The sequence below is a fragment of the Varanus komodoensis genome, unplaced genomic scaffold, assembly GCF_004798865.1.
Source record: "Varanus komodoensis strain SLA01 unplaced genomic scaffold, ASM479886v1 scaffold6_2, whole genome shotgun sequence".
Taxonomy (NCBI): Eukaryota; Metazoa; Chordata; class Lepidosauria; order Squamata; family Varanidae; genus Varanus; species Varanus komodoensis.
The window spans coordinates 4,375,462-4,393,592 of NW_025336346.1; the positions used below are offsets into that span (position 1 = coordinate 4,375,462).

At 40.0% G+C, this 18,131-nt stretch overlaps 1 protein-coding gene across 1 annotated transcript in view; it reads left to right on the forward strand.

Annotated features, from left to right (window-relative positions):
* DOCK3 (dedicator of cytokinesis 3) overlaps positions 1–18,131 on the forward strand; it is a 283,802-nt gene that overhangs the window by 33,856 nt on the left and 231,815 nt on the right. The window contains exons 4-5 of the mRNA XM_044451471.1: positions 1,937–1,992; positions 15,152–15,248. Of these exons, the coding sequence (XP_044307406.1) occupies positions 1,937–1,992; positions 15,152–15,248 (153 nt within the window). The remainder of the gene's footprint in view (positions 1–1,936; positions 1,993–15,151; positions 15,249–18,131) is intronic.

Sequence of the window (18,131 nt, forward strand, 5' to 3'; positions counted from 1 at the left end):
GGAAAAGCTACTAAAAGGATTCCAATAAATAAATAGCTCAGAATCACACAAAGCCCTTGCACAAAAACATTCTTGGAGAAGGGCAGCCTGGAAGAGAGAATTTATTTTATTAAAATCAGTAAAATAAATGTCATAACCTTTTTTGAAACTATTGTGCACACCTTTCTTGAAAGAAAATAAATAAAAATAAATGGGGGTGATTCAAAATATAACCTATTTAATCCTTGTTAGGTCTTTATACATAGTGCTTTGGAATCTGAGACTGCATTTTCATCTTGGAGCTTTCCCACAGTAAGAACAATTTAAGTTTGCTCTTGGTGCATTGTACTCCAACTTTATGTAGCATTGGAGTGAGGAAAGTTAAAGTTGAAACATTAGAGTACTTGGTAATTTCTTAACAAAGTTAATACCTAACACTTCACAAAGGTCTTCCAAAATGTCTGTGATCCACAGAGACTTGCCATTAGTGATTTTTTCCAGTTTGAGAAAGCCCCAGTTTCCCACTGGGTTTATCATAAATTATTTAACCTACAATAAGCCATGGTGTGTACGGAGTGCAGTTTTGAATATGTAGCCCACAATTGGTTGCAGTGAAAAGGCAGGATATAAATAAAATAACCACAAACAATCGACAAGAAAAATAATACATAACCCTGCAACAAACCAAAAGGTTTTCTTACTTTCACAGAACCCCTGATGACCGGGGTTCAAATGACATGCCAGAACCCCATCTATATTTGCATATTCAAAATAGCACTTGGCATATGCTGTGACTCATTGTGAGTATTCCATGCTGATCCTGGCATGTTGTGTGAACCAGATCATTAGTTAAGATTATAGATTCCATTTGCATAACAATTTGGATGGAAATGCAGTTCCATTTTTACCTAGATCTTAGCTACATTTTTCACTGTAAAAATGACAGCTTGTTGCATTCCTTATATCTGTGTATCCACATACAGAAACATACTGTATCAAAGCAGCTGTCATGCATGGATCATCTTTGTTGCATAGGAACATACATGCTTAGAGTAAACATTTGTTAATAAGATGAACATTGCTAACCATTTACTACTAGTGGTAATAAGTATAGCTGGTGTTTCCTCAGGCATATACAGTATTATCTGAAAGTACTTCATTCTAGTTGTCTTATAGAATTTTTATTTCCAATTTTAGTTTTTAAAATACTATCTCAAAGAAAACTATATATTGAAATATGCTGAAAAGGTTTAGAACATGGGTCCTCAAACTACGGCCTGCAGGCTGGATCTGGCCTGCCATGCCCATTTATCCAGCCCGCCTCAGAGGTTTTGGACTCCCCGCACCCGCTGCCACCTGTCTCGCCACATGCGCACTCACCGCCACCTCGCTCGCTCAAAGATCGTTTTGGACTCACTTGGAGAAAACAAACTCCGAACGAGTGAGCCGCTGCCTCGCTGCATGTGCGCCTGCCACGGTTGCCACTTCACCGTGCACGCAGCGAGGCTGCGGCTCGCTCGCTCAGAGATTGTTTTGGACTCGCCCGGAGATTTCCGAGCGAGCAAGCTGCTGCCTTGCCCTGCGTGTGCCCGCTGCCACCTCATTGGCCCACCTGTGCCTGCTGCCACCTTTCAACTGGCCCCCTGTTGAAAAAGTTTGAGGACCCCTGGTTTAGACATTGAGCAAAACAAGTTTTGGCAGAGTAAACAGGGTATTATCATTTTGTAGCTATTTGAAATTACCTAATTTTATAGTGTATGGTTAAGGCTTGCTTGAAGCTAATAGTAATTCATGAAAATAATTAATAATTGCACATTGCTTTAATAAAACTGGGTGTGTTGATTTCAGAATTTCTGTTCAGTTATCAGTTGACAAATTTGAATAGGTACATGGATAGGTGCTGCTAAGGAGCAATTTCATTTCATGTTGATATAAGTAACTTTATTTTCTCTTTCAGGGGATCTTTCCTGCTAATTATATTCACTTGAAAAAGGCAGTTGTCAGTAACAGAGGGTGAGTATATGCCTTGATTGCCAAGGAATGGAAATAGTTATTTGGATAAAATGAAAGAAATGATTAGATATAATCCTCACTAATGGGCAGTTTTCCCTTGTTTTATTAAATATGTCCTGCATTTTAAATAATTTTACTTTTTAATATCCTTATCTAGGCTTGAAATTCTAATGTAAGTCTATAGAACTAAATGTTGTACCAGTAAATGCTTCCAGGTAAGCATTTCATTGGATTCGCTTGAGTACAAAGAATGCATATTCCTCATTTACTGCTTTTTCTGGAGAATTTGGTAGACATAGGCAGTAGTAAAAACATTTTTGAGGGACATAAATCTATGCTCTTCAGCTTTTGTCTGGTCAGTGAGCTTGAAAGAGGTGTTATTTTTGCCTTTGCTTATTAATGTGGGTATGGAAATAATGGTGATGCATACTGGGTAAATATTCTATATTGAAGACAATGTGAGCAGAGGAACTAATTATCTTTATTAGGGAGCATGGCTGATTCCAAATTAATTTAATTTAAAATACTATACTTCCTTTGAAGCAAAATGTACTTAAGTGGTTAGAAGAATTTTTTAAAGTTTTTACATTTAAATTTAAATTTAAAATATAGAAGGAAATCCTGTTGCCTGTCAGTAACATCTGAGGTGTCAAAGGATGCTGCAAATCCTGCCACTAAAGATGATGCAGATCATCTCTGACCTTGGAGAATGACATCTGATAACAAGTCTCCCTTACCCCAGTTCTTCCCAGCCTTTTCAGCAATCTCTGGCAACTCTGTTGTCCAGACTGTGATAGACAACCTTTGATTTTTGCACTGCTTATTTTAGCAGAGGGGCTCTTGGAGCTGCACAGTAAGACAGTGAGGCACATACTTACTGTGGACCACATGCTACTGATCCATGGTTAGGAAGCAACTGTAGTCACCTTAGTAGTAAGAGAAGGAAGATGTTTGTCATAAGAAATGATGCAATTATTAGGGGTTAAAATTCACTAGTTTTGGTTTTTTTAATTAAAAATGAGACCATAAACTTTGGAATTATTTCATTTTGAAATGTAAATAATAAACAAGTAAAAGGATTGCTGTCACCAATGTATTTGATTTTTGGTATCATATAATGATTCAAAGAGATTAGAGAGGTGTTTATGTATTTCACTTTTGCCAGAAATTTGTTTAAGTATCATTACTCAAGGGCCCAAATCTTCATTACATGTTTATATAGCAGAATTTTAATAAAATTGTATGTTAGTGTTGACCCCTTACTGATTAAGTAAGTTCTTTTTAAAAATCCAGAATGCATATTAGAACTGTAATCAGTCAAGGGCAGACTCTAGACATGTATGTCGTACTTGTCTAGAGATAATTTCTGGGAGAAGAGTACATCATCTTTTAGCCTCATGATTAAGTATAAAAATACTCTGAATTTCTTAGTAATGATTGTATTGGATTATATGGATGAGTATGTTAACTCAAAAGACAAAGAGATAGCATGGCATGTATTAACTGAAAAAAAGCAACGAAGAGAAACTAGATTAGCTTCATTTAAAGAGTGACTGTTGAAAGTATGGACACTGGTAGAAATGGCCTGGGTTACCAAAATGAGTTTGATCGAGAGTGGACAGGTAAAGATCTCTTTCAAATGAGACAGAGAGCTTTAATAACATTTATGCAAGAGAGGTATAATTTGGAGATGGATCAGTATAGGGTATTCCAAAGGAATGCATTTAAAAGTTCAGTGATTTTTAAGGGTAAAACTTACTGATGGAATGTTTACATGCAATTTATATAGTATTTTCTATTTTAAAGACTTTGATGTTAAAACTGTAACATTAAAAACAGTAACTTTTAGTTGAATGAATACATTGTAAAACTAACACCTAATTTTTAAAGTGTGATAGTTACTTAGATTGAAGTCTTTATAACCACCTTTTGGGCTTTGTCCATTCGGGTAATTTGATATTTTTTTCTTGTTTTTCTGCTGTTCCATTGGTGGAATTAAAATAGGAGTTTAACTATTAATAAATGTAATAGTGATTAAAATAATACTGAAATATATTTAAAACTGCAGCATAAAGCATTACAAGCAGCAGCAACAATATAAAATAACAACGATTGCCCATTCATTTAAAAACAGATTGAAAAATTCAGGTCTTTAAGGTCTACAGGGAGAGAACCATGAGCTCATCCCCAGGATAGGTCGTCTCATGAGGAGGAACCACCATGGAAATGGCCATGTATCTTGGGCCCACCAACCTAATAGATCTCATTGGCAGACATAGTCACCTGTGGTTGATCTTTGGCCCAGGTAATTTTGTATAGGTTCAGACAGTTCTTCAAACATCCTGGCCTACGCAATCTAGAAACTGAAAGGTGATCTCCAGGATTTTAAATTGGGCTTAAAAAAACCCTAGCAACTGGAAATTAGTTGCTGTTGTGAATTTCTTTTATCATATAATCACTTTTTTCAAGTAATTGAAAGAAATACTAATTAATAATTTACTAATTGATAATTTGATGATGATGATTTCACAAATAAAACTGTCTTGTTTGCTTTGTACAAAATTGATTGACATGCAGCTTTTCTTGGCTTTAAATAATCAGATGTTGTTGCTCAATATGAGCTAAGAAAGTAAGTGATATAAGATTATGCTTATGCTTATGATTTGCTTATGAAAGGAAACTGGAATAATCCCAATTAGCACAATAGCAAGAGTTGAATTGTGTTTTTTTTTGGAATATTAGTTCTACCTTTGCTAAAGAAGAGAGAAGTATGTGTAAAAATTTTGATAATAATGTTCCAGAGAATAATTTCTTCATGAAATAGTTAACAATGTTTTACTAGAATTGCATTTAAAGTATTTACTTTTCCTTCTGAAACATAACGTATAATAGCAGCCTGCAGTATGTCTAGCTTAAGTAACTAGAGGGAAATTGGTTAGAAAAATTATTTGCCTGCCATCTGTATGTGTATATGTAAGAATTATTACTGTTTATCTGATGAAACATTATTTCACAAGTTTGAATTATGCTGCAGATCTGATTTATTAACTTTTTTAAAGGCTAAGGACAGTATCCGGTGCTGTGCCCATACTAGCTAGACATACCACCAGCATAATAGGAAGCTAGTGGTTCCTGTAGCAATTTGAAACATACAAAACAATTATTTTCAGAACTTGGCAGGTCAACAGAGGTTGCAGAGGGAAACACTATTGACCAGTTCTGTTCCAGAAATTAGTGTTTCTGCTCGTTGTCGGATTATAGAACAAGCACTAGTTCCTGTGGTGCACATGCTGGGTCTCACAAGCACAGTGGAAGTGTTGGATACTGACCTATTCTGAACTGTCTAGACTATTTCAAATTTTGTTTACAAATTCAAAGCAAAAGAAAATTTATCTTGAAATTACAGTGATTATCTCCAGAATGTCCACTCCAAGCTCTACTTGATTGGAATGGATGTATTGTAATAGATGTGACTTGTTTAAGCTTGACAAAGTCTGGATTTAGTCCTATGATTAATATGATTCACTAAAGGAATATTTATAATACTTAAGCCTATTTACTGTTTGAGAGAACTAAGAAAGGTGGCATTGTTCATTTCCCCTTCCATTTGAAAAGGTTTTAAACAATTGTGTTTTGTAAAAACTGAATGCAGTCAAATTGTGTAAAATTAAATCAATTAATTAATCAAAATGTTTAACCATGGTTAATGACAAGTAGACTCTTGGATCAAATGTTCTCTTTTTCCCTCATCTCATTGAAAAGTTTGAATTTCTTCCACTGGCCCTAACCATTCTGGTTTAGTAATGTTGCCAAAATATGCAATGGTGTGAGCTTGAGTGGACTCCGGGGGATGGTGAAGGACAGGAAGGCCTGGAGGAAGGTTGTCCATGGGGTCGCGATGGGTTGGACACAACTTCACGACTAACAACAACAACAAAAGCTTTAAATATGAATATCACTTTCAAGTTTGAGTGCTATGGCTATCCACACTCTGAAGTTGAACATTATAGAGGTGTGAGCAGTGGTGATACTGTGGTTCCACTTATATCTGTAGGGTTAATTTCAGGTAGAAATGTTAAGGAATTACTTGTTAATTTTATGACATTCGGGATGTGGAATTCTGCAAAATTCTGTCATGCTTTTTAACAACTATGTAAAGTTGTAAGGAAAGGTCAGCTGGGGATTTGCAAGGATGTCTCTTCAGCCTATTTAGCATTTATGACACCAAGCTCGATTTCCATTTGTCGTCATGAAACTTTTGAACCACTGAGAGTACTCATGTAACACCAAGCCACTCCTGTGAATAAGCACATGATATGGGCTGTTCACTGAATCCATAGTGCACCTGACCGTTAATCAGACTTTCTTTGGGTTGCCCTGCCCCTCCTTTCACCTTAGCCCTCCTGCCAACTCCTGCACAGATCTCATGGCTCTTTGCAGCAGAATCCATAATGTCTTCTTGTTATGTCCCCCTTCATAATCATTGCCCTTTTTCAGTAACCAGTTTTTAAATTTATTGTTCAGACCATTAAAATGTGCAATTTGGGTGATGTTTCCATTATTTAATGTCACTGCTGCTGCTATTGTCATTTTTCTGCAAATGCACTCGTACAGCTGGCCTGGTCAGTTTGCTTATATGCTTCAAAGTGTCCAAGGGACAACATAGGAAGACATTGTTGTGACAAAGCTGCCTATTGGTTAATTAGTGCATACATGCTAAGAACCAGGAGATAAATAATAAAGAAAAAAGAATTAACTTATTTCTGCTATTCAAAACTGGTGGGATGAAGAGAAAAGTAGATGCAGAAAAAGGCAAGAAGAACAATTTGATTCCCTGGCTTTTAGATGTTGATCTGAGAGTTCTCAGTGTCCTTCATTTTTCAACACTTCCCTGAATCTCCTGCTACTGCAGAAAGGGAAGATACTAACTCCTCCCTCCTTTTTTTGCAGCTCTGTTTTGGAATACTTGCAGTTCCCTGATAGTTCTAAACAAACGACCATAAGAAAGCAGCTGCAAGGGAAAGTATGAATGAAAAAGTATAAGTACTGCTGGTGGTTGTGTCTCATTGGTTCCATCACATCCAGCCCCCTTTACTTTCTTCTCCCTCTCCCTCTGGATCTTGTTATTCGTACAAATCCATCCTTCCTTCCTTCCTTCCTTCCTTCCTTCCTTCCTTCCTTCCTTCTGGCTATCTTGCACAAGTGTTCATGACTACAAGACTTTTGGTATGTTCCTTAGCCCTATAGAGCCATATTCTCCTCTTGAAATTTCTTTGTCAGTTACATCTTCTTCATATACTATTTCTTTTAGTCCAGCAGAACCATATTCTATAACTTTCAAAGAACTTAATCAATTCTGCCCCGCTCCTGCCGTGCCTTCTTCACTGAAGTGAAGGATGAAATAGTATCATAGAATAGCAGAGTTGGAAGGGGCCATGAAGGCCATTGGGTCTAACCCCTTGCTGTTTCAGTGCACCAGTTTACCCCATTGCACTCTGATGGCTGTCCAGTTTCTTTTTGAATGTCTCTCATGCAGGAGAGCATACCACCTCTCTAGGCAGCTGGTTCCACTGTCATATTGGTCTGACAGTGAGGAAGCCTTTCCTGATATCTAGCCTGAAACTGGGTTGTCACAGCTTGACTTGATTATTCTTTGTCCTGCACTCTGGTATCAGCTTTGAGACAACCTTTGAGGTACTTATAGAGGGATGTCATGTCCTCTCTCAGTCTTCTCTTCTCTAGGCTGAACATGCCCAGTTCTCTCAGTCTTTCTCCTCATAGGGCAGTGTTTCCAAACCCTGCATCATTTTTGTTGCTCTTCTCTGAATTCTTTCCAATTTTTCTGCATCTTTCTTAAAAAAAATCTTGGTGCCTAGAACTGAACACAGTATTTTAGATGAGATCTGACTAGTGAGGAGTATAGGGAAACTACTACTTCTTGTGATTTGGAAGTAATACTTCTGTTAATGCATCCCAAAATAACATTTGTCCTTTTGGCAGCTGCATCACATTGATGGCTCATTTTTAGCCTGTTCTCCACAATTATTCCTAGATCTTTTTCACTTCTGTTGAGCCGTGTATTCCCCATCTTGTATCAATGCATTTGGTTTCTTTCTCCTGGGTGGAGAACTTGGCACTTATCCTATGTGGAATATAGGAGTAAATGGGAGTGTACTAGGCTTGTGATGAAACTTTGCAGGATCTGTCCCTCTAGTGTTCATGAACTTCCTTCCATGCACACCCCTAACTTAGAAAGTGAGCTGAGCTGAGAGGTGATGGCTTTCAGAATGAAGGTTTCTCAGCCAGCAACCTTCTTCTGCACTGAGTGCATTGCAAACAGACTACTGTACGTGCATGGAACACAGACATCACTTGCAGGGTTTGTGTTCATCTGGACCATAATTCTTGGCAAGCACCCGATGAACGCTGGGCATGCTTACCCATACGAATGGCTACAACAAAGCAGACTGCAGTCCAGGGAGCCATTACAAGTACAGGTTTAAATAGAATGGAATTCCCAACATCACAGACTTTGCCTAACACCTACTTCAGTAACCACAGTAATAACTGCTTTGAAAAGAAGCCATGTGAGGGGAAATGTGTGGGGAGTTAATGTTATCTCAATGTTCTGGACTTGTATCTGAATCTGGGCAGTTCCAGGGCTCCATCTGCTGGCCTAGCACCAGAGTAATAAGTGCCGGTGGTTGCAGGGTTAATCCCAAAGTTTGCTGAAGCTGCCAGCGCTTGATAAGCCACCTGGGAGCTGTATGAGTTGGCTCTTCCCTCCAGAAGCTACCTTACCAAGAGAGATTTCTGAGTGCTATAGCCTGATCTTGCATCTTGTTCAACCTTTGCCTGATTGTGTTCCTGCCTTGCTCCACCTTGATCTACTTCATCTTTTCCTGTCTTGCCTCCTTGCCTTGCCTGCCACACTTGGTTGTTCCTGAACCATGCCTGGTTATCCTGTCTGAAGATAGCTATGACTTGTTCTAATGTCTTGCCAGTTCTTGTCCCCTTGTCTGTTGAGACTATGATTTGTCTTGGTCCACAATTTACTCCCAGTTTCTGACCTTGGTGTGCTCTGGACTTCCTATTGGAATCAGGACTTTTGTGTTGCCTCAGTTCTTGTTTCCTGTATCCTAGCGCATCTGCCTGGTTTCCTGCAGCCCATGCCCTAGACCAGTGATGGCGAACCTTTTAGAGACCAAGTGCTCAAACTGCAACCCATAACCCACTTATTTATCACAAAGTGCCAACACTGCTATAAAACCTGAATACTGAGGTTTTAGTTTAGAAAAAAAGAACTCATACATTAACATCTTTTGTCTTAAAAGAAAAACACAATGACAGAGAGAAGGAGCCATGTTAACATTCAGCAACTCCAAGGCGGGGGATGCCGGACTTGCTTGCACCCAGGTGCACACCCTCTCTCCCTTGTAGCCCCCAAACCAGCCACCGGGAATGCTACAGGAGCTTCGGCAGTGCTTGAAAGTTTATTGGAGGGGCGGAATAGGGGGGAGAGAGACCTAAACTAAAGGTGAGGAGAGGCTATCGCTGATCCCATCCATGCTTCCGTTGGGATCTTCCTCGAGATGCCCCCATGGCACTGCCAAGCCGTGGTGAGTGGGGTCGGGTGGGGAGAGGAGTACCCACCACGTGCCCACTCCTCTTGCTTCACAACAGTTCTAGCCTCCATTTTTCCTTGTTTTGGCCTCCCTCCCCAGGAAGCTCCTTATCGATCCTGGGCACCCTCTCTCTTCTCCTTGCTCCAGCTGCTGCTCCACCACCTCGACCTGGTCGCTTGCTTCCTTTGCCCAGCTCCCCCCACCCCCCAACAGCCACCAGCTTGGGAGCCTGGCCTGGGAGCAGGCAGGTGGGCGTGCGGCTACCGGGCTGCGCCTTTGTCTACTGAGTCGGCAGGTTCCCGCCACTGCACTAGGAGGGTGGCTTGGGTGGCCACTCACATGCTGCGGGCTGGGAAGAGGAGGAGGAAGCAGGAGGAGGGTGCCGCCACCAGGGCTCAGTACACCTGTTTGCTGCTTGCCCGCTCCCTTCCTGACGCACCCGCCACGGCTGTTATGCCTGCCTCTGGTCACCTGTTCAACGCCTCCTCTTGCGACGAGTCGCAGCTAATGAGTGATGTTGTCACCTGGCGCCATTATTCTTTCCAAATATGTGCATGGCTGCTGGGGCAATGCTGGGGCGATTTGGTGCACATGCCAACAGAGTGGGCTCTGCGTGCCCGCTGTGGCACGCATGCCATAGGTTCGCCATCACTGCCATAGACCCTGACAACTAAGCTACAGATTCAGGAAAGTATTGAAAAAGTGGAAAGCCCTGAGAACTGTCAATTCAACACTTACAATCTCTTCAAGAAAATTGGAGAGATGAAGGGAACGTTTAATGCAAAGATGGGCATGATAAAGGACCAAAATGGCAGGGACCTAACAGAGGCAGAAGAGATTAAGAAGAGATGGCAAGATTACACAGAGGAACTATACAAGAAAGAGCTTAACATCCCTGATAACCACAATGGGGTGGTCACTGACCTCGAGCCAGACATCCTGGAATGTGAAATCAAATGGGCCTTAGGAAGTCTGAGCAACAACAAAGCTAGTGGAGGTGACAGTATTCCAGCTGAGCTACTCAGAATCCTAAAAGACGATGCAGTAAAAGTGCCACATTCAATATGCCAGCAAATTTGGAAAACTCAACAGTGGCCACAAGATTGGAAAAGGTCAGTTTACATTCCCATCCCAAAGAAGGGCAATGCCAAAGAATGTTCAAACTACCGCACCATTGCACTCATTTCACATGCTGGCAAAGTGATGCTCAAAATCCTACAAGCTAGGCTCCAGCAGTATGTGGACCGAGAACTACCAGAAGTAAAGGCAGGATTTGAAGAGGCAGAGGAACTAGAGATCAAATTGCCAACATACGCTGGATCATGGCGAAAGCTAGGGAGTTCCAGAAAAACATCTACTTCTGCTTCATTGACTATGCTAAAGCCTTTGATTGTGTGGATCACAACAAATTGTGGCAAGTTCTTAAAGAGATGGGAGTACCAGACCATCTTATTTGTCTCCTGAGAAACCTATATGCGGGTCAAGAGGCAACAGTGAGAACTGGACACGGAACCACTGATTGGTTCAAAATTGAGAAAGGAGTTCGGCAAGGCTGTATACTGTCTCCCTGCCTATTTAACTTATATGCAGAGCACATCATGAGAAAGGTGGGGCTAGATGAATCACCAGTTGGAATTAAGATTGCTGGGAGAAATAACAACCTCAGATATGCAGATGATACCACTCTCATGGCAGAAAGTGAAGAGGAACTAAAGAGCCTCTTGATGCGGGTGAAGGAGGAGAGCGCAAAAGTTGGCTTGAAACTCAACATTAAGAAAACTAAGATCATGGCATCCAGTCCTCTCACTTCCTGGCAAATAGATGGGGAAGAAATGGAGGTAGTGACAGATTTTATTTTCCTGGGCTCCAACATCACTGCAGATGGGGACTGCAGCCAAGAAATTAAAAGACGCTTGCTCCTGGGGAGGAAAGCTATGGCAAATCTAGACAGCATACTAAAAAGCAGAGAATCACCCTGCCAACAAAAGTGCATATAGTCAAGGCTATGGTTTTCCCAGTTGCAATGTATGGCTGTGAAAGCTGGACCATAAGGAAGGCTGAGTGCAAAAGGATTGAGGCCTTTCAATGGTGGTGCTGGCGGAGACTCCTACAAATCCCTTGGACCTCAAGGCAATCAAACCGTTCGGTCCTAGAGGAGATCAACCCTGACTGCTCTTTAGAAGGCCAGATCCTGAAGATGAAACTCAAATACTTTGGCCACCTAATGGGAAGGAAGGACTCTCTAGAGAAGAACCTAATGCTGGGAACAATGGATGGCAAAAGAAGAAGGGGACGGCAGATGATGAGGTGGCTAGATGGAGTCACTGAAGCAGTGGGTGTGAGCTTCTGCACTCCGGGGGATGGTGGAGGACAGGAAGGCCTGGAGGAATGTTGTCCATGGGGTCGCGATGGGTCGGACACGACTTTGCGACTAACTACAACAACAACAATTATAGCATTAAGTGAAAAATATTGTATCTCTTTCCCCTTTGGTGCACATTCTCTCACTATCAATTCCTTTCCCTCTCAGTATTACTTTTTCTGGTTTTTGGCAAGTGTGTACCAATTTGTCCATATGCAGTCTCACGTTGTAAATTTCCTAATATGCTAACTACTGCATTTCACCCTAACAGCAGGTACTGATATGGCAAGGGTATACATATGAAAGATCCCCCCATGCCACTCATGAAAATATTTGCACATTTTTCAGGGACCTATAAAAAGAGTGGTAAACAAATGACTTCAAATTACTGGTTGGGCATTGCTGGGGGCAGGGGTACTCACTGGCAAGGGAGTTTGGCAGGATGGGTGAGATTGTAAACAGGAGTTTTGCCACCCTAGCCAAGCAGCCCTATAGCCAATCAGACCAATTCATGATAAAATCACTCTCCTTGGTTCAGATGACATGGCAACCTGTAGCAACTATGATAAATCCCTAGAACAGGTTATGTGTTCCTGAAGATTAAGCCATCCTGTGAAAATTGGTCCAGATTGAGATAATGCAATGCGGCTAACTACCCATGATGGATTGGTGTTAATTTGAGCCCAGTCATTGTCTGGACTTAGTAATGAACTGGATGAGAGCCAGTAAACTGAAGCTGAATCCTGGCAAGATGGAAGTACTGTGAACAAGTGGTTCCTGCACTCAGCTTAGGTATGCAATTTGTTCTGGATGGAAGTGTTCATCACCTTTTCTTTCCAACATAGTCACCAGTGATTCAAGCAGTCTTTGGGGCTTGGAGCACCTTTTACTATTTTTGGGTGGTTCACTAGGTGTGGCCTCTCCTGGACAAGGATAACCTGACTGTGGTCATCCTTACTTTGGTAGTCCTGCAGTTGGATTACTGTAATACATTATAGGTGTCATAGCTTGGAAGAAACAGATGGCAGTTTCAGTAAAGCAGATGACTGGAGAGACAGTGTGGTGCAGTGGTTAAGAGCATGGGACTGGGACGCAGACGATCTGGGTTCTAGTCCCCGCTCAGCCATGGAGCCAACTGGGTGACTTTGGGCCAGTCACAGACTCTCAGCCCAACCTACCTCACAGGGTTGTTGTTGTGGGGATAAGATGGAGGAGGAGAATGATGTAAGCTGCCTTGAGTCCTTTGTAGGAAAAAGGCAGGATATAAATATAAAATAAATAAATAAATAAATTTTCTGTGATATGATTGTGGCTTTGCTGCTGAGACTTGACTCTTACGTGATTGAACATTTCTCCAGCCCCTCTACTCCTCTCCTTTGCAATACTGGTTCTGGTTAAGGTTTTCCAAACTTCAGATGCCCCACTCCATCCCCATTTTCCTCCATTTCAGAGCTTAAAGAGGACTTTATATCTGGTTTTCATCCCATACCTTTCTATAAGCAGTGGAGGAACTGGTGGCTAGTTTGAGCACTAGGTTAATAAAGAGAGAACAAATGTTGTCAAGCGAGGATCAACAGTGAGCTACCATACCAGAAATAGAGAAATTGAAGAACAAAACATGCAAAGGGGGAAAGGGAAATCACACAGCTAGACAATATTATTTGCTTATTTTATCTGGCCAGGGCGACTTATTTTATATTGTTAATTTGTTTTATATTTTGAATGTATTATATTTTAATTTTATGTTGTGAGCTGCCCCGAGGCGGCATAGAAATGTTTTAAATAAATAAATGAATGAACGAACGAACGAACGAACGAACGAACTCTTTTGGTCTCACATTGTCCTATTTCAGCAACAACTCATTCCATGGAGAACAAATGACTTTAAGAAGACAGATAGAAACGGGAAGATAATCTAAACAGACATAGAAACAAAGTGAAGCAGGCCATCTAGGCTCCCAGGCCATCTAGTTTGACCCCTGGCTCTAGCCGGCTCCCCTCCTGTAATCCCCAAAAGGTGTAGCAGGGGACTCCTCCATACAAAGCCTGCGCTGCAGTTGAAATCTTTGTGGGTAATATAGCTGAAGCCTGAAACAGAATGGATTCAGTTTTATGGATTTAGTTTCACAGGAACAAAAAGCAAAAGCAGCAGAGGCAGAGCCTCTGTTCTCATTGAATGAGTAAGCTCATGCTTAGTGAGGCTGACTGGGAAGTTTCTTAAAGTGATACTTCTGCTGTGCAGCATTTGGGGACCCTTCTCTTGAGCTGAAGATTTGGACTTTTGCCTTGAGGTCCAACAGAAACTGCACCACTGGCTAAAAGAGGGCTTTTTCCATGGGGCTCATAATCTGTCGAATGCCCGCCTCTGAGAGTCTTGTCTGTTATGTTATGGTCATTTCAGCACTAGGTAAAGATCTATTTCCAAGCATTTTAGGAAGTGTTTCTAGTGCGTGTACATCTTCATACTATTTTTAACCTGTTGCTGGCATTACTTTTAGTTTTATTGCATGCTTTTTAAAAGGAAAGTTTTGATTTCGTATGACTTTCTTTTATTGCTACTTTGTATTTTATATTGTACACAGCTTAAGGAACTTCGGTTAGCTGCTTTGGGTGCCATTTATTTGCAAAAAAATGCCCAGAGTATATATTTAAAACAGAAATTATTGGTGATGCAAAAGTGTAATGAATGAATGAATGAATACATAAATTGACTTTCCTACTCACAGTACTTATTTCATGTCTGAATTAAACTTTGTTCATTTTCATTCATGTCAAGACTACCATAGTCTCCCTTGTATAAATAGAAGTAGAATTCTGTGCCATCTGCATTCTGATGACACTGTAGTCCAAACCTCTTGCTAACTTCGCCAGTAGTTTTATGTAGCTGTTAAAAAGCATGGGTGTAAAAAGGCAGAATTAAAATTGCCATCAAGGTGGACTTGTGTAGTTAAACTACAACAGCAAGGCAAGATGGTTAGAAATGCACTATGCTTTGCCCTCATTTATATGTTCTGCATTATGTGATCTGGCAAATGACTCCTTACGAAGTTTTTCTTTAAGTGTGTGTATTTTGAACTAGGGAAAGATTAAATCAATTATTTTGTAGTACTTCTTTTCAAAGTGTCTTATCACCATTACAAAATTTTCATGGAAGCTTTTGTAAAATTTACAGGCAGTATGAAACAGTTGTTCCACTTGAAGACTCTGTTATAACTGAAGTTACCACAACACTCCAGGAATGGTCTGTCCTCTGGAAACAGTTATATGTGGTAGGTGCATTGAAAATAAGAATTAGATTACTTATAAGTAGTAGCCAATGTAATAGTTAAACAGTTTTGTCACTGATATGGGAATGCTGAAAGTATTATCAAAGACCAACTTCTGTGCATTGACCTTTCTTTGAATGTTATCACATTCAATTTATTATATGTTAACAACATTTATGAAATGGTCATTTTCATTGCCTCTAATAAATTTGTCATCCTTAAAATCTTTATGGTTAATTTAAACATCTTGACCTCAATTACACTTTTAAATACTATAATTTGAATGTCTGTATACTGAGTGTCTGTATCTTAAAAACTTCGATTGTGTTTGAAAATATTAGTAATAGATTATGCAAGGTTATCCTAGATCAGGAGTATACTGCAGCTTTATACAATACCATCTTATAGAATGATAAAAAAAATCTTGTCAATATAGAAGGTTTGTTAATTGCAGCTTCTGCTTTAAGACAGAATCTATATACTACATCATTACTACCATGAACCTAGCCACATACTATGTTCATTACATAAGGCCTTTCTGCAGGAGGAAGCCCTTCCATCCTCTCCAAAGGAAGCATGGAAGGTGGCATTAAGGGAGAGGGCATTTTCAGTTGTACTCTCTCCTCCCAATTATGGAATGATTTCACCAATGAGGTCAATCTAGTGCCAACTGTTCTTTTCAGCACTAGGTCAAATACTTGAGTCCTGGGATTTCTTATCTTTAAAATTGTTTAGATTTTCCATGTATGTATTTGTCTGTTCTTAGGTTTGTATGTCAACAGTTGCTATATTATGTGTGATTTGGTATTTTAAAGGTTTTAATCTTTGTAAACTGGCCAAAGAGTTTTGACTATTGTTTGATAATGAAATGTAGTGAATGAATGATTTGAGGATTTTATTAACTTTCCAGAGTATAATATGTTATAAGTGGAGTACAGGAATACCTCTAGTTTTGCCTTCTGTACCTTAGAAAACTTCCAGACATACCAAACTTGAGGTTTTCTAAGGTACTGAAGGCAAAACACCTTCATAATTATCATTGCAGCTAGTCTGGATAAAAATACTTTTCCTACCCAAATGTGAAGGATTTCTGCAATAAATAATCAAAAACAGCCCCCAAACCCAATCCTTGGCAGTTGTCTATTTAATAAACAGCAACTATAATACATTTGTTCATTATATATGTTCTTTGAGCAGACTACAAACAATTAAAAACTAAAATACCATACAAGCAATAAAAGTACAATAGAAATATTTCAAAATATGCAATGCAATGCAATACAAGCATGCAAATATAAATAGATGAAATAGGTATAAAAATCTAGAACTAGGGTCCAAATGGACTAGAAGGCACTGCAGCTTTAGAAGCACTCATAACACATATAGGCCAGTCCTGGTTCGTCAATGAATATAGCAGGTCTATCTTGAAATAACTAAACTGTCCAAACTATCTTTGAGGAAAAACCCATCTATCATAGGCTACAGTAATCCAACTGGAAGATTACCATACTGCAGGTAACTATTGCCAGACAATCTCTGTTCAGTTAGGGCAGGGTCCTCAAACTTTTTAAACAGGGGGCCAGTTCACTGTCCCTCAGACTGTTGGGAGACCGGACTATAGTTTGAAAAAAAATATGAATGAATTCCTATGCATACTGCACATTAAAATTAAAATTAATTAAAAATTAATTAAAAATTTTGACAATAATTTTAAAATGCTTGCTCCACTCGTTTGGTCTGCAGCAGAAGCCCAAGATGAGGTAGGGAAGAGCATGTCCATATTCAAGGGATATAGCTACAATGTCCACGATCATGCTGGAGGGAGAAGATGGGCGCGATCGTGCTGGCGGGGAAATAGGCGCAATCGTGGGAGCGCTCAGGGGGAGATGGATGCAATTGCAGGCATGCTTGTGCAGGGAAGGCAGGCGCAATTGTGGCCATCTCCCCACTGAGTACACCTACGCTGGCTCAGAGCTTTTGGACTCATTTGGAAATCATTTTCTCCAAGCGAGTCCAAAAGCTCTGAGGTGGGCCAGATAAATCAGCATGGCAGGCCGGATCCAGCTCGTGGGCCATAGTTTGAGGACCCATGAGTTAGGGTCACAGCTGGCATCTGGGTACAAAGTAGCAAAGATGGATCTAAGACCATCCCAGCCTTTTCTAAGATACCTTCAACTGTTCATGACTCCTTAGCCAGGCAGGTTAACCACTTGTGAAGAATACCTGCATCCTGTCTGATTTGAGTTTGGTTGGGCGTCATCCAGTCCATTATCCTGCTCCCATTCAAGATATAACTTGTGATGAAATTACAACAACTTTGCTATTTTGGATAACTGTTTGTATCCATCATACTATGTAAATAGTGAGCTGATAGGCAGAGTAAGCATCAATTTTCTTTCATCCAGAAATAATAAATTGCATCATCTAACTTGTTTACATGCACCTGCATTTAGACCAGGCTGTAGTGTACCTTAGACTTTAAAGCTAACTTTTTTTCCCAAGCCAGTTGCTGTTCCGCTTTATGTCCTAATTGGCTGAGTTATGATCTTGGCTTGGTCCATTTCTCTATGCTTTCAAGTAGATGTAAGGCTCTGGCTTCTTGAAGAAAACCTGGAACATGATTATATTCAGAATGTATTTTTATTACCAAGGCTCATATCTCCTATGATACTACATTTTCATCCCATCCTATAGCCCCTGTATAGGGCTTTCTGGGCAGTTTACAATAGAGCAAGAAATACATTTCTATACAAATATAATAATATATTCAAGCAAATACAATATTAATAAAACAGGTACATTATAGGTAAGTAATTCAGGATCAAACAAAAACTTGGTACAGTAATATAATACATCATGTAATAGTATCAACAATAATAAAATACA